The 15280-nt window shown below is 49.5% G+C and overlaps 1 protein-coding gene across 1 annotated transcript in view; it reads right to left on the reverse strand.

Moving 5' to 3' along the window:
* The window catches only part of KCNK3 (potassium two pore domain channel subfamily K member 3), a 39025-nt gene extending 37198 nt beyond the window's left edge, over positions 1 to 1827 (reverse strand). Inside the window, exon 1 of the mRNA XM_025261406.3 lies at positions 1405 to 1827. Within this exon, the coding sequence (XP_025117191.3) occupies positions 1405 to 1687 (283 nt within the window). The 5' untranslated portion in view covers positions 1688 to 1827. The remainder of the gene's footprint in view (positions 1 to 1404) is intronic.
* Between the last annotated feature and the right edge of the window lie 13453 nt (positions 1828 to 15280).

Genomic DNA, 15280 nt, shown 5'->3' on the forward strand with positions numbered 1-15280 from the left:
TCCCAGCATCAGCAGGAAGCAGAAGTGCCCCCACTTGGGCCACATTCATTCCTGGGGTCCTTTCCTTCATCTTCCAGAAACCATGTAGCATAGCTCCCTGTGGTCTCCAGACAGCAGCAGAATCTCAGGGCAATCCTGCAGCGGACAAACTGCAGGCACAGCGTCCAGTACTGCTTTTTACCCCTCTCCACTCCTGTTGACTCCCAGGAAAACACTGCCATCTTGTTATGGGCCATGCCAAATGGCAATGAGCCCCTGGGAGCTCAGCCAAGGTTAGGAGGGGGACCAGGGAGAGAAGCAGGAATGAGAAAGACGGAGGAAACAGCTCCTGGAAGCATCCCAATGAGCTCTGGGGGAAGGTGGACTGGGAGGAGCCCTTGAGATCATTTCAGCCAACCCCTCGTTGTCTGGAGGTGAACTTGAGACTCAGGCAGGGGAAGGGACCTGCCCAAGGTCATATAGTGGGAAAAGTGATAGAGCCGAGCTGGAATTGTAGTCTTGGGGGTAGACACGGTGTTCATTCCTGTTTGAACACTTGAACAGCACATCAAGGGCCTCACTGGAGATTCTTTCCTGGATATCCGCTTGTGTGTGTACCTGTGTGTGCACCTGTGCCTATATTGTGAGAGAGCCTGAGTGTGTGTGGCCTCTTACACCATGGTCCGCCCTGGCTGGAAGAAGGGAACTGGGGCCATTCCTATGAGATGACTGTTTTCCTGGGACAGCAGTAAAGAAGGCAGACAGGGTTGGATCTGGCTTCCAGCACCAGTTCTGCTGCCCTAAGAAAATTAAAGGCACTGGCTGGCAAAGCCTAAACTCCTGGAGCTGGGCACATACACCCGTGGACACACACACACACACACACCCCAAGCAGTACTCATAGCCACAGTTATGGAGTATTTCAGACACCCGAGTGGCCCGCTGTGCCTCGGAGTGCCAAGTACCTGCACCCAAACGTCTCCCTATAGCCCCAGCCGGTGTGGACACACTGGGGTCCGAGATCCCATCTGCAGAAACACGGTGGAGCCCAGCGCTCCCCACCACTCACACTCGGCGCCCTGCTCCAGGGCCCGACCCGGCCACACCCCTCCTCCTCAGTCTCCGCTGGCCGTTCCTGCCCCTCTCACACACTTCAGAGTCCCCTGGGGCCCTCTCGCAGCCTGGCAGGGACAAGTTAGGGCTGGCCCTGCCGGAGAGTCAAGTCCGGAGCCAGGATTCGACGCCTCCCCCGAGCCTTGTCCCCGCGGAGCAGACACGCCAGGCTGAACTCGGGTTTCTGAGACCGCGGGGTTCTGCGCCTAGACCCTCTCCGGGGGGAATTCCCCAGCCCCAGTCGGCTCCGGACTCCCCCAGAACCTGGCGCCCAGCCCCTTGGTCCCCGCCCCCCGCCCGGCGAGTAGTTACCGATGGTGGTGATGACGGTGATGGCGAAGTAGAAGGAGCCGGCGAAGCGCCACTGCACGCCGGCCTTGTGCGGCTTGAGGCGCAGCACGACGCGCTCGAGCTCCTCGTAGCCGCCCTGGCTGAGGTTGTAGCGCGCTCGCAGCTCCTGCTGCCGCAGCTCCAGCCGCTGCCGCTCGATCATCTCAGGCTCCGACTCGAGCGCGTCGAAGACCGCGGCGCCCACCAGCAGGTAGGTGAAGGTGCACACGATGAGCGCCAGCGTGCGCACGTTCTGCCGCTTCATCGTCCCGCCCGGGCCGCCGCCGGCCCCCCGGCGCCCCCGGCCCGCGCCCCGGCCCCGGCCGCCGCTGCTGCTGCCCCGGAGGCGGCCTGGGGCATGGCTGCGCTCGCCGCTCCGCGCGCCGGGCACCCACTCCGCGCGCCCCGGGGCCGCCGCCGCCAACGCCGCCGCTGCCGCCGCGGAGCTGTCCCTTCAGCACCACCCACCGCCCTCCTCCGCCCGGCCCCGCTCCCGCCCCCCGCCCCCCGCCCGCAGGCCGCCTCCTCCCGCCAGCCCTCCCGCCCAGCCAAATAAGGACTGGGGAGACGCGCCGAGGGAGGGAGGAGGGGGGCTGGCGGAGGGGGAGAGGAGGGGGAGCGAGCGGGAGAGCCACGGAGAGACCGGGCAGGACAGAGAGAGAGAGAGCGTGCGGGCGAGAGGGAAGAGACCCAGAGAAAGATAAGTAGACAGGCAAACGCATATAACTACAGAGGAAGAGAGAGAGGAAAAAGAGGCAGAGGGGGGTGTGACGGACAAGGAGATGAAACCAGAGGGAGGCTCAGAGACACAGAAAAAGAGGAGGTAGGCAGAAAAATACAGAGTGAGAGAGGTAGAGAGGGAGAGAAGAGAGGTACAGAGGGAAAGACGGAAACGGAAAGAGCGGCAAATGGGAGAGAGACCTGGACAGCTGGAGATGAACTGATGCCACAGAAAAGGAAAAGCAAGGGAAGGGGAAAGGAACCGGGTAGATCAAGCCCCTACCCCACCCCAGTCCCATCCCTCCACCAAAGTCACAACAGGGATTAGCTGGACTGGACCCCGGGCCTTGCGGTGCTGCCCTCCACTATGTGGATGAGGAAACGGAGACCAGAGAGGTCCAGTGACGTGTGAGGGCACACGGCGAGTTGGCGTCAGCACTTGGACTCAGCCAAGCTTTCCCGCCTCCCAGGCCAGAGGCCCTCCCCTGTGCCAAGCTGCTGGCTGTCTTAGAAACAGAAGGGCACAGCTGTAGACCAGGGCACGCATGGGCCAACACCCAAGGGAAAGCCCTGTTCTCGTGAAATGTGTCCGTTCCTGGGTTAGCACAGCGCCTGGAACTGGATGAGGAAGCACATGCTGGTAGCCTGGAATAGTGGCACCCAGTCCCAGGTGCCCTGTTCCGCTCCCCAGGGGCCTTCAGGGACAGGCTTGACATCTAAGGCCTCTGTCCTGCACCAGCTGACCAGGCTGGGCTCGGGCTGGGCTGCCAGGGATGGCACTGGACACCACCATGGGGCATCCCCACAGAACTGGGATCTAGCTGGAATAGGACATGTAAGGGGCCCAGAGCAGAAGGTTCCCTGACCACCTGGAGGAGGAACCAAGAGACCTCCTCCTATGCCTTAGATTTTTCATTTGTCAACATGGTGCAGTGGCGGTGAGGAGCGCAGGATCTGGGACCCAGGCGAGGCGTCACTGCCCCTCTCAGAGTCTCGCTTCCTTATCTCCTCGATGAGGTGTCACAGCAGATGATCCCAAGCCTGCTTAGCTCCAGACAACTCCAGACTTGGATGGGCTGAGTGAGCAGAATGATTGGAATGCGAATTCCGCTGCCAAGGAGGGTCAAAAAGTCTTTCACAGGACCCTGGCATGGGCCACGAGGAGAGACATGGGAGAGGCCCCAGGGCCCCTGACTCAGGGTGGGTTCAGGAGGCAGCCAGCCAGAAGCGGAAGTACCATCAACCCACACCCTGGGCTGACTGTCACTGTGGGTCACTCACTACACTGCTTCTCCCAGGAGGGCCACATCCCTTCCTTCCTCCATTCATTCAACAAGTATGTATCAAGCATCTGCTGTGTATCAGATGAAGCTTGTTACATTCACTATCTCTAGTCTTTACCACAATCCTGAAAGGAAGAAATAGTTCTGTCCATTTTATAGATGAGGAAACTGAGGCCAAAGGCAGTGCAGAGAATCCCCCAAGGGCATGCAGCTGGGAAGAGCCTTCCTTCTGCCTCCCAAGCCCATGTTCTTCTCCATAACTCTTCAAGCCTCATTTTTTCCCCCACTGTAAATGGGATAGCTACTTATACTACCTCTTGAACAGATTGTTGTAAGGGATCAAAGAGGCTGACATGCATGCAAATCAGACAGTATGAGGCTGTATAACTTCTCCCCTAAGACTTGGGTCTCTGACCAGAACCTGGTAGGAGGGCCCTATTGACTGGACTTTGTCCCCTGCACCTCCCCTCAAAGTTCTTTGGGTTGTATCAGGTTCTTTGATCTGCCACAAACTTTGTGGTCCTGCCCCTTTAGCCCTGAACTCAGCCTATTGCAGAATTTCCCTCTTGGCATCTTCTGGCTCTTTGGAAGAAAAGCACTGCCTTTCCTGGCTTCCCAGGGGTGGAGGCACAAGTTAGGTTCTACCTAACTAACCACCCCAGAAGCCAGTTCCCCCTAAGCCAGTCTAGAGGAGCAAGTGGTTCACCAGGTCTGGTTTTCATTGTGAAAGTCTAGGTGTCCAGGGTCTGTTCACCTCTGGCTGCCAGGCCAGACTGCTGTGCAGATGAAAGGTGATATTATAGGGACAGAGCTTTGGAAAAGGGAAAAAGCTCTCTTTAGGGGCAAGGCATTTATTATTAATTATGATGAAGCTGGTTCTCACAGTACTTCAGAACCGGAAAGACCTTTAGAGATCATCTAGCCCAACCTTCTCATGTTACAGATGAGGAAACTGAGGTCACGTAGTGAGTATGGGATCCAGGATATCTGTGCCATGGCTGGGGTTTTTCCTGCTACCTCCCATTATGCTTGAGACAGGACTCCTGCCAACAGAGGAACCCAGTGCCCTTGGAGCCCAGGAGGGCAGCCTAGGTCTCCTCCTCCTGACCTTCCTCCCTTCCCTCTTTTAAGGAGTGGGGACCAGCTGAAGTTTCTGAGTAACCCTCCAGGACCTACAGGCAGGAGTCCCATCGGCCAGCCCTCGACCTGGGTGCGATTGGGCCTAAGGCCTCAATGCCTATCCTGTTCCCTTCTGTCCAGGACTCCCAAGACTGATCTGCCTGTACCTCTAACCCCCTGACGAATTTGTGCCACCCTCTGCCGAAGGTCAGGTGTCAGAAAGCACCTCTGTCAATCCAGTCTGTTGTAAAGGATAAAAACCGCTCAGCTATGGCTTCTCCACTTTCTTGCAATTTTTTTTTTTTTCAATCCGTTGGTGACTCTGGTGGAGGAATCTTTGGGCCAGCAAGAGAGATTTTTTAATATCCTTTAAATTTATACTGGTCAGTCTTCTGTACAAGGATTTTCTGAAACCCTGTCCAGTACAGAGAACACAGGGTGGAGAGCTGAGAGACCTGGGCTGGGGTCCTGGCTCTGCCACCTGCTTGCTTGTGGGCCCGTCACTCATCCCAGGGCGTCTGTTTGCACAGCCATAAATGGAGGGGTTTGGATCAGGGCATGTCTGTTCCCTTCATTTATAACGTCCCATGACCTTCCTGGCCTGCTTCTGCTTCCCTAGTTCTTCCCAGAATCAGATGAAAAGAGGGTATAGCCACTGCTTTTAAGACTTGACTTTGTGAGGAAAAGGACAAAGTTAGGATGAATGGTACAAAATTTAGTTATCATTAGTTGCTGCATATTATTATATACTAAATATCACACACATGCTATTTTCCTTTTTTTTAAAATTGGGGTATAGTTGATTTATAATGTGACAGTTTGCAAGTTTTCACAGCAAAGTGAATCAGTAATACATATATATATATATATAACCACCTCTTTTAGATTCTTTTCTGTTATAGGCTCTTACAGAGTATTGAGTAGAGTTTCCTGTGCTTATTTTCCAGATTTATATTCTACCCCATTCCTAAGCTCTAGGCACATCCAAAGATGCTTTTCTTTTTTAAAAAGGGGGCGTCACCTTATTACTTTTAAAGTGTAGCATTTATTTATATTTTGGCTGCACTGTGTCTTAGTTGTGGCACGCGGGCTCTTCGTTGTGGTGTGCAGGTCTCTCTCTAGTGGAGGTGTTCAAGCTCAATAGCTGCAGTGTGTGGGTTTAGTTGCCCCACGGCATGTGGGACTTTAGGTGCCTGACCAGGGATCAAACCTGCGTCCCCTGCGTCGGAAGGCGGATTCTTAACCACTGGACCACCAGGGAGGTCCTCCATTTCCAAGTACTTATATGCTTCACTCTTGGTTCACGTGGCTCCGATCAGCTGGGATGCTGGTACCTCCTTGTCCCCTCTATTTTCTATCTGTTGAACTCCTATTCAGGCTTCAAGACCCAACTCAAAGGCCATACTCTCAACGAACCATTCCCCAGTTGCCTCCAGTCAGAACCACTGGCTCCTTTGTGCTTTCGCAGGATCCTATGTAAGCTTCAACTCAGTAGACATTGTCTTCATCTCTGTCTCATTATCTTCCTTGGGGCGGGGGGCAGGGAGTTGTACTCACACTACAAGTCCCAGAATGGGAGCACTGTACTTTACACATCAGAGTCTCCCCACATGTGGACTCAGTATGAAGTGAAGGGCTTAAAGCATCCTTGCCTGCTGGGATAGAAACTGGCAGTGAGGCCAGGGACATAGACTGCAGAGTCTATGGGCAGAAAAGCCCGGTAATCTGCTTCTGTGACTCTTTCCACACTGATATTTCAAAGACTGGAGCGAGCCCTGCCTGGCTTAGAGGAAGAGGATAAAGATAAATTTGAGAGTCTGAAAGCCCCAGGAAGCATGTAGGGAGGGGGCTGAACTGGGAACCCAGGTCCAGGAACTTAGTCCCAGTGATGCCACCTACTACCAACTAGCTGGCAGACTCGAGAGAGTCACTTTGTCTTTCTGTGCTTCAGTTTCCTTTTCTATAGGATTAAAGTATTGACTATCTTGAGAAGGCTCTTCCTACTCTGACCTTCTATGATGCTAATGAGAGGTCTAGCCCTATGATTAGCAATGCTCATTCTAAAAGGTAGAGAAGGAAATGACAACCCCCTCTAGTATTCTTGCCTGGAGAGTTCCATGGACAGAGGAGCCTGGTAGGCTACAGTCCATGGGGTCGTAAAGATCTGGACATGACTTAGCGACTAACACTTTCACTTTCAAAGGGTTGGGAATGTGGTCTGAAGGATGAGGGGCCCAGAGCCCTCTCTTTAACTTTCTAGACCCTCTTCATTGACCAGTTTGGCTGGAGGACTGTGCAGTGGGTGCTGAGGAAGAGGGAGAAGGGGCAGACCCCTAGTCAGACAAACTGGGGTTCAAATCCTGGTGCTATCAATTACTACCTGGACCAGAGCCTGCCATGAAGTTCTGGCTGGACCAGGCCTAAGCTCTGCAGGGCAGGGATTGATTGGCCTTAGTCCTCTGCATGCTCCACAGTGCTTGGTACAGCTCCTGGCACAGATGGTGCTCTGGAAACACTCCTCCAGCCATCCAAATGGCCCTGGTGAGGCTAGGTGGGTTGGCAGGGCCTGGAGTCCATGGTCCACTGTAGGAAGGGGTGTCCGGAGCCATCTCAACATCAAGCTGGGGCAGGAGGGTGGGGGAGTGGTGCTGAGAAGGGGGAGGAGGGGACCTGGGGACCCAGGAGCAGCGGGAGGTGGCTGACACGGAGAGTTGCCCCAGGGATCCTGGCCCCTGAGGGCGGGTTGATGGGATTCAGGGCACCCAGGGTAGGACCGAGGTGTTTCTTGGTGTGCCTCTGTAGGGAGAGACATGAAGGATTAGTCTGGATTTACAGAGCATTACCAGTCCCAGTGCAGCCGGCTTGCGTTTGTCAAGAAACACTATTTGTTTAACATCTCAAGCCCAAACCAAACACAAAAGGCAGCTGCTCACAGAGGAGAGGCTCTGGGAGCTGTTAGGGGGAGAGTGCTACCCCTGGAGGTGGACACCTGGCTCTGTTCTCAGTCCTCTCCCAGTGGGCTTGGTGGCCAGCTCAGACATAGAGCCGGGTGTCCGGCTTATAGAGTGAGAACCAGCCAGTTTTCATCCAGATGCTGTGGGGACGGGCTTGCTCCCTCAGTTAGCAGAAAGTCTCAGTCCAAAGTCGACACCCACGCACTGGACAGATCCCAGTCTCTGGAGACTACCTTCTTGGTGGTCTCCCTCTTTCACTCAGAATATCGCGCAGAGATGAATATCCTCCTGTGTGTCCTTAGGGAATTTCCACTGGGACACATACTCAGAAGTGTCACGGTGCTTGTGCCCACTGCATGGCCCGAAACACCACCAAGCTGTCCTCTGTGTGGCTGTCTTGGTTTTCACCCTCCCCGGCAGTGCATGAGTTGGCCTGCTTAGTCCTCACCAATGCCAGTATGATTCACTTTTCTGTTTTTGCCGCTTGTATGTTTCACTGTTTTGATTTTTTTTTTAAACTAATTTCCCCCTTTCTCTCCCTTTCCCTTCTCCTTTTAACATCTCACCTCCCCTACATTACTAGGGTCTTAGGCAGGCCAGCAGGTGATGAGAGAGTGTGATCTGGGAGAAAACCAGCTTCTGTTCTCCAGCCTGGTGTGTGTGTGTGTGTGTGTGTGTGTGTGTCTAAAGGAGGCTGTGAGCCTGAGACTTTCAATTTCAGGCCTGGTCTTCTTTTCCCTCCTTCTATTTGCCAGCCCTTGTCCTTTTCCCCTCCACTCTCATTCTCCTCTCTGTTTGGCCAAGTCTTATAGAACAATTAAAACTAGAGGAAACCTTAGCCTGGACAGTGCTGATAAGGAAACTGAGGCCTGGCAAGGGGAGCCATACCTCCAGACCTCACAGCTTGCCGGGCCAGGGCCAGGACTCGAGCCCAACTATCCTGACCCACAAGCCTTTAGCGGCAAGGTAAGCGCCCTAGACTCTCTTCCTTCCCATCGTTAGAATTAAGTCCCCTAAGCCTGTCCTCAGTAGAGATTCTGGAGTGGCCATGACCTGTATCCTCTGACAAACCTGAATTCTCTGTTGCTGCTAAGGAAAAAAGTAAGCCTGGAGATCTAGTCAACAGCCTCACAAATCTTAAAATCCTCTTTTGCAGGTTTATGGCTTATGAGAAGCAAGCAGAGGCAGCCTGTTCTCAGCACCAAACACAATAATTATAACAGCACTTGCAATGATTAATCAGCCAGTGACTATTGAGTGGAGTCCGTGAGCATGCATGGCAATGTGTGTGTGTGTGTGTGTGTGTGTGTGTGTGTGTTCATCCAGGTGGGGGAGAGGGCAATGGAGGTGACTGTTACCAGTGAGCAGGTTTTAGATGTCTTGCCCTCAGTGGAGGGGCTGGGTCGCCAACTTGATGTTCCTTGGGTAGAGAGTCATGATCTGCCTGGGGCTGCAGCTGTTTCTCCTGGGAGAGGAGTCCCATTTCCTGTGGTCCTGACTCAGCTGGGCTGAGCTGGGCCCCTCACCGTACTGGGAGAAAGGAACTGATGACCAGAAGCAGGTTCCAGGCTGGTCAGCCAGATTAATGAGAGGCTTTACCTGCATGATGTATACAGTAAAACCAAGGAACTTGGGATGTTCGGCCTGGAAAAAAGATGCAGAGGACATGTGAGCTGTCACATGGAGGAGGAATTAGCTTTGTTCTGGATGGCCTAGGAGGGGCCAGTGATCTGTGTGGAAATGCTCCAGTGAAAGAGCTTTCGGCTCAAAATAGATGGAACATTCTCTGTATCTCTGCAGAAGCAATGGACTGCACAGATGTAATGAGCTCCTGGTCAATGAAGGTATGCAGGGATGGTCTGATTTATCCTTTGGGTTCAGGGTTGTTTTTTTTTTTAATCTTTTTTTCCTTCCAATTTTTTGAGATATAATTGACATATACCACTATGTAAGTGTGAGTTGTACACCATAATGATTTGACTTACATATATCATGAAATGATTACCACATTAAGTGTAGTGAACATTCATCATCTCATATAGATACAAAATAAAAGAAAAAAAAATTTTTCCTTGTGATGAGAACTCTTAGGATTTACTCTCTTAACAACTTTCGTATATAACATATAGCAGTGTCCATTGTTTATCATGTTGCATACTGTATCCTGGTACTTATTTATCTTGTAACTGAGAGTTTGTACCATTTGACTGCCTTCATCTGATACCTCCTCCCTCCACCCCCTGCCTCTGGTAGCCACAAATCTGATCTCTTTTTCTATGACTTTGTTTGTAAAGTATAATTGTCCGGTGACACTATGTTAGTTACTGGTGTACAACGGTGATTTTTCTATACATTACAAAATGATCACCACAATAAGTCTAGTTACCATCTGTCACCAGACAAAGATATTACATTATTATGACTATGTTCCACACACTGTACATTTCATACCCATGACTCACTTATTTTGTAACTGGAAGGATGTACCTTTTAATCTTCCTCACCTATTTGGGTTTGAGGCTATTTCAGAAGACTCCAAGGAGCTAGTACAGGGCTGGCTCATGGTAGGCCTGCAAGAGATGCTTTGTCACCTGATTGCTGACAGTACTGAGTTTGGGGGCTGGACTAGATGCACTTCGTAGTTCATTCATGGAACATTTCCTCTGTGCCAGGCCCTTTGACACTGCTGGAAAGGCTACAATTCCCTGGCCCCAGGAAGAGTTGGACCTGGGGTTCTTGTTGAGTCTTCACAGCACTGCTTTCTCTCAGCTCCCCTGCCCATCCCCCCGCCCAAGTCCCCTCCACATATACCTGCATCACGCAGAGGCCCAACACTTACAGGTAGGAGTAAGGGCCTAGAGGCCCTAGGGCTCCAGCAAGGGAAATGAGCCTCTGGCAGGCTAATTACTGGGAGCTGATTCTATTAAGCAGATAGCTCGCTCTAGGCAAAGCAATTACATCTAATCAGCCCCTTGCAGCAGTCCAAAGGGACAGCCGTTTGAGCCAGACACACGCGTGAGTAGGAACATCAAAGCAGCCTGAGGCTCAGGCCTGGGCTTTGTCTCAGGCCAAGGGCTGCTCAGAAAGTGGTCCCCTGGCCCCTTGCAGGGGCTGCCCAGATCTCAGTCTGCTATGTTGCTACAGCTCCACGAAGCAGCCCTGAATGGAGACTCAATGACCCATACTGATACTTGGCTCTGCCACCAAGGAGCTGAGTATCACTGGGGAGTTTGCTTCTCTGTCCCAAGACTCAGTTTCCTTATCTGTCAAATGAGAAGGATGGACAAGGAAGGATCTAGTCCAAGTCTGAAACTGGAGTCCATCTCGATATTGATCTGTATATTTAGAAATGTCCTAAGAGGGAAGATCTAACACTGTGTTCCTTTGAAAAAAAATAATAACAATAATAAATGAATAAAGAGGCAGGAGGAAACTTTTGGAGGTGTTGGATATGTTTATAACATAGATTGTCCTGATGGTTTCATAGATGTATGTATACTTATCTCCAAATGCAACAAGTTGTATACATTAAATATGAACAGCTTTTGTGTATGTCAGTAATATCTCAATGAAATGGTTTTAACTAAAAAACAACCCAAAGATGTTAGTCTATCTAGTCTACCTGGTTTGGATTCTAGTTCAGGCTAAAATGAGTTGACCACTACAAGAGAATTTTTAAAATCCTCAAACATGGAAATACATGCTGCAGGGTCTAATTATTCAGGCTTTCTTTTTTAAAAGCTGAAATAATGTATTTTTTAAATACATTACAAATGCCCTCCTGGAACTTTTTGCCTCTAGAAATTCAATGAAATATGTGTACCCTAAAAACCAGACACGATTTTTTTGACAGTGAATCTGGCTTCCAGATTCTTTGAGGAAGCTGGGTCATGTCAGTGGGGTAAGGAAAGGGAGAAGGGGTCCCTGGAAGTGAGGGGGTGATAAACAAGATGGAGACAGGAGGGTCCCTGGGCTGACAGCGTCTATTCTACCTGCGCTGGTTCCTTTCCCGGAGGAAGAACTCCCTGCAAGATACCTGGATGCTGTCAGGATGCTGAGGGGGAATTTTTTTTTTTATGTATTTTAAAAAAATTTTTAATTTTATATTGGCATATAGTTGATGATGCCAGGCTTCCCTGGTGGATCAGATGGTAAAGAATCCACCTGCAATGTGGGAAACCTGGGTTCAGTCCCTGGGTTGGGAAGATGCCCTGGAGGAGGGCATGGAAACCCATTCCAGTATTCTTGCTTGGAGAATCCCCAGGGACAGAGGAGCCTGGTGGGCTACAGTCCATGGGGTCGCACAGAGTTGGACCGACTGACAACTAAGTGCAGCACAGCACATAGTTGATGGACGATGTGTTAGTTACAGGTGCACAGCAAAGCGATTCAGTTATGCACACACATGGATCTAGTCTTTTTCAAATTATTTTCCCATTTAGGTGATTTCAGAATATTGAGCTGAATTCCCTGTGCTATACAGTAGGTCCTTGTTGGTTATTGCATGTGCCAATCCCAAACTCCCAATTTATCCCTCGATCCTTCCCCTTTGGTAACCAGAAGTCCATAACGGTTTCTGTTTTGTAAATAAGTTCATTTGTATAACTTTTTTTTTTTAGATTCCACATATAAGTGATATCATATGATATTTGTATTTCTCTGTCTGACTTATTTCACTTAGTATGATAATCTCCAGGTCCATCCATATCACTGCAAATGGCATTATTTCATTCTTTTTAATGGCTGAGTAATATTCCATTGTGTATATAAATCACATCTTCTTGTCCATTCATCTGTCAATAGACATTTAAGTTGTTTCCATGACTTGGCTATTGTGAATAGTGCTGCTATGAACAGAGGGGTGCTTATATCTTTTTGAACCATGTTTTTATCTGGATATATGCCCAGGAGTGGAATTGCTGTATCATATGGTTCCTATATTTTTAGTTTTTAAAGGAATCGCCATACTGTTCTCCATACTGGCTGTACCAATTTACATTCCCACCAACAGTGTAGAAGGGTTCCCTTTTTTCCCACACTCTCTCCAAGAATGTTGAGGAAGAATTTAAACATCAGTCCCTCCCAGCACTAACATTCTAGGATCCTGGGTTGGTACTAAGCAACTGATGTGACCCAAACTCAACATGTGGGCAGCCTAGTGGGGAGGACCAGGATGCAGCAGAGCTTTGCAGTGACCAGCTGTGAGACCTGGGCAAGCCATGGCCCTTCTTTGAGCCTCAGCTTCCTCCTCTACAGCACAGGAAAATGAGGGCCATCTCCATGTAGGCCCTTTCACGTAGTGGTTGGGGGACTCCAAGTGAGATGATGAATGTGAAACTGAGAGTAATTAATTAATTCTATTAAAAGGTGAGAATGTAAACCAAGAAGCTTCTGTATACCAAAGGAAACTATCAGTAAAATGAAAAGGCAACCTATGAAATAAGAGAAGATATTTGCAAATATTTGCAGAGATATTTGCATATATCTGATAAGGGGTTAATGTCCAAAATATATAAAAAACCACACAACTCAATAGAAAAAACTAAAGCATTCAGTTAAAATATGGGCAGAGGATCTGAATAGACATTTTTCCAAAGGAGGCATACAAAGAACCAGCAAGTACATGAGAAGATGTTTAACATCACTAATCACCAGGGAAACTCAAATCAAACCCTTAATGAGCTACCACCTCACACCTGCTAGAATGACTATTATCGACAAGAGATGACAAGTGATGATAAGAATGTAGAGAAAAGGGAACTCTCTTGCACCGCTGGTGGAAATGTAAATTGGTGCAGCCATTATGGAAAAAACAGTATGGAGGTGCCTCAAAAACATTAAAATAGAACTTCCATGTGATGCAGCAATTCTACTTCTGCATATTAATCTGGAGGAAATAGAATCGTTATCTCAAACAGTATCTGCATCCCCACTTTCATTGTAGCATTATTTACAACAGCCAAGATTTGGAAACAACCTAAGCATCCATCAGTGGATAAATGGATAAAGAAAATGTGGTATATATACAATATAAAAAAGATATAAAATAGAAGAAAATTCTGCCATTTACAGTAATGTAGATAGACCACGAGGGCATTATGCTAAGTGCAATAAGCCAGAGAGTGAAATGCAAATACCGTATGACCTCACTTTTATGTAGAATCGTACAAAAACTGAACTCATATAAGTACAGAGAGCAGATTGGTGTTTGTCCAAGGCAGAGGGTGGCATGTAGGCGCAATGGGTGAAGTGGTCAGAGGGTAGAAACTTCCAGTTGTAACATGAGTCCTGGGGGTATAATATACATCATGGTGACTATAGTTAACAACCCTCTAATGTAGATTTGGAAGTTGTTAAGCGAGGAGATCTTAAAAGTTCTCATAACAAGGAAAAAAATGATAAGTATGTGTGGTGGATGGATGTCAACTAAACCTACTGTGGCAATCATTTAATAATATATACATACATCAAATCATTAGAGGTAATACATATATGTCAATTATATCTCAATTTAAAAAAAGAAAAAAGATAAGAATGTTATTATTAACAACAGCTGGAATCCAGGTCTCCCTCTCTAATCCAGCCCTTCTCTCTGTTTTGATTTTCATGACTGTAGCTTGAGAGCAGGATGGCCTTGCTGGAGCAGACCGTGGGGACCACCTGACTTCCAGCTTTCCCTAGCCTTGGTGATCTCGGATGGCCAGCGCCCATGTAATCAGACCAAAGCCTTGGTCTGTCATTGAAAAGAAGTCCTGGCACTGATTGGCAACCAGTGGCCTTGCTGGGCCATGCATAGCCTTTGGGTGTTTGTTGCGGGGAGGAGAAACAGCCTTGATTCAGACGTGTCTTGAGGACAGCTGGTTTCCCTGGATCAGACTGGCAAGAAAGAGGAGGGAGGTGAGATATAGGGGGTGGGGGCACCAAGCTGTCCTGGACTGACCTGCTCATCAGCACCCCCATTAGTCACTTGTCAGGAGGGAGGCTACAAGGAAGAACCATGTTATTCCCCATATTATTCTGAGAATGGTGGGAAGGAAGGCTGGACTGGAAGGCTGTCGGAAAGCCTGGAATGGCAGCCTAAGAAATCTGCATGGCTGGATGGAGGCAGAGGGGGAATGTGACACGTGCTGGGGCAGGCTATTCCCTGAAGAGATCACAGCCCTCAGAGCCAAGCCTGCATCCCTTGGTGTGGGCTCCTGTCTTGTGTGATCTTCCCAGTCTGCCTCTCTGGTCTCATCCCCCCTGCTCTGCTTAGGGCTCTTTGCATCAGCCATTCTGTAATCTTCACAGTCCCTCCAAATGTTCCAGGCTCTTTCTTCCCTTTCTGCTGGAAATGCACATTGTGCCAGCTATAGATATGACCATACTTAGTGTTGCCCTTGGAATGGCAGCATTCCCACTTTACAGATGAGAAAACTGAGGCTCACAACAAAGCAAATGGGCTAAGCTCTTACAGGTAAATACACAACAGATTCAGTATTCAACCCAGATCAGTTTGACTCCAAATTCTGTGCTTTCCCTCTTTTGCCACACTCCCTCGCCAGAAAACGATTGAGGAAAGAGCTAGGCAGCAACAGGGCAATAGAACAAAAGGTGCTATCTACACAAAGACTGGCCCATGGCTGGAGCTTACAAATACTGGTTGAGTGAATGAATGAGCAGCTCAGAGAGGAAGGCTGTAGGTGGGGCCAGGACTCAGCACCTGGGCTTGTCTCTGGTGGGACAGATGCTTGACTTTGAGTAGGAAACAGGGCAGAGCTGTGGATGAAGCCAAGTGGCACC

The sequence above is a fragment of the Bubalus bubalis genome, chromosome 12 (assembly GCF_019923935.1).
Source record: "Bubalus bubalis isolate 160015118507 breed Murrah chromosome 12, NDDB_SH_1, whole genome shotgun sequence".
Classification (NCBI taxonomy): Eukaryota; Metazoa; Chordata; class Mammalia; order Artiodactyla; family Bovidae; genus Bubalus; species Bubalus bubalis.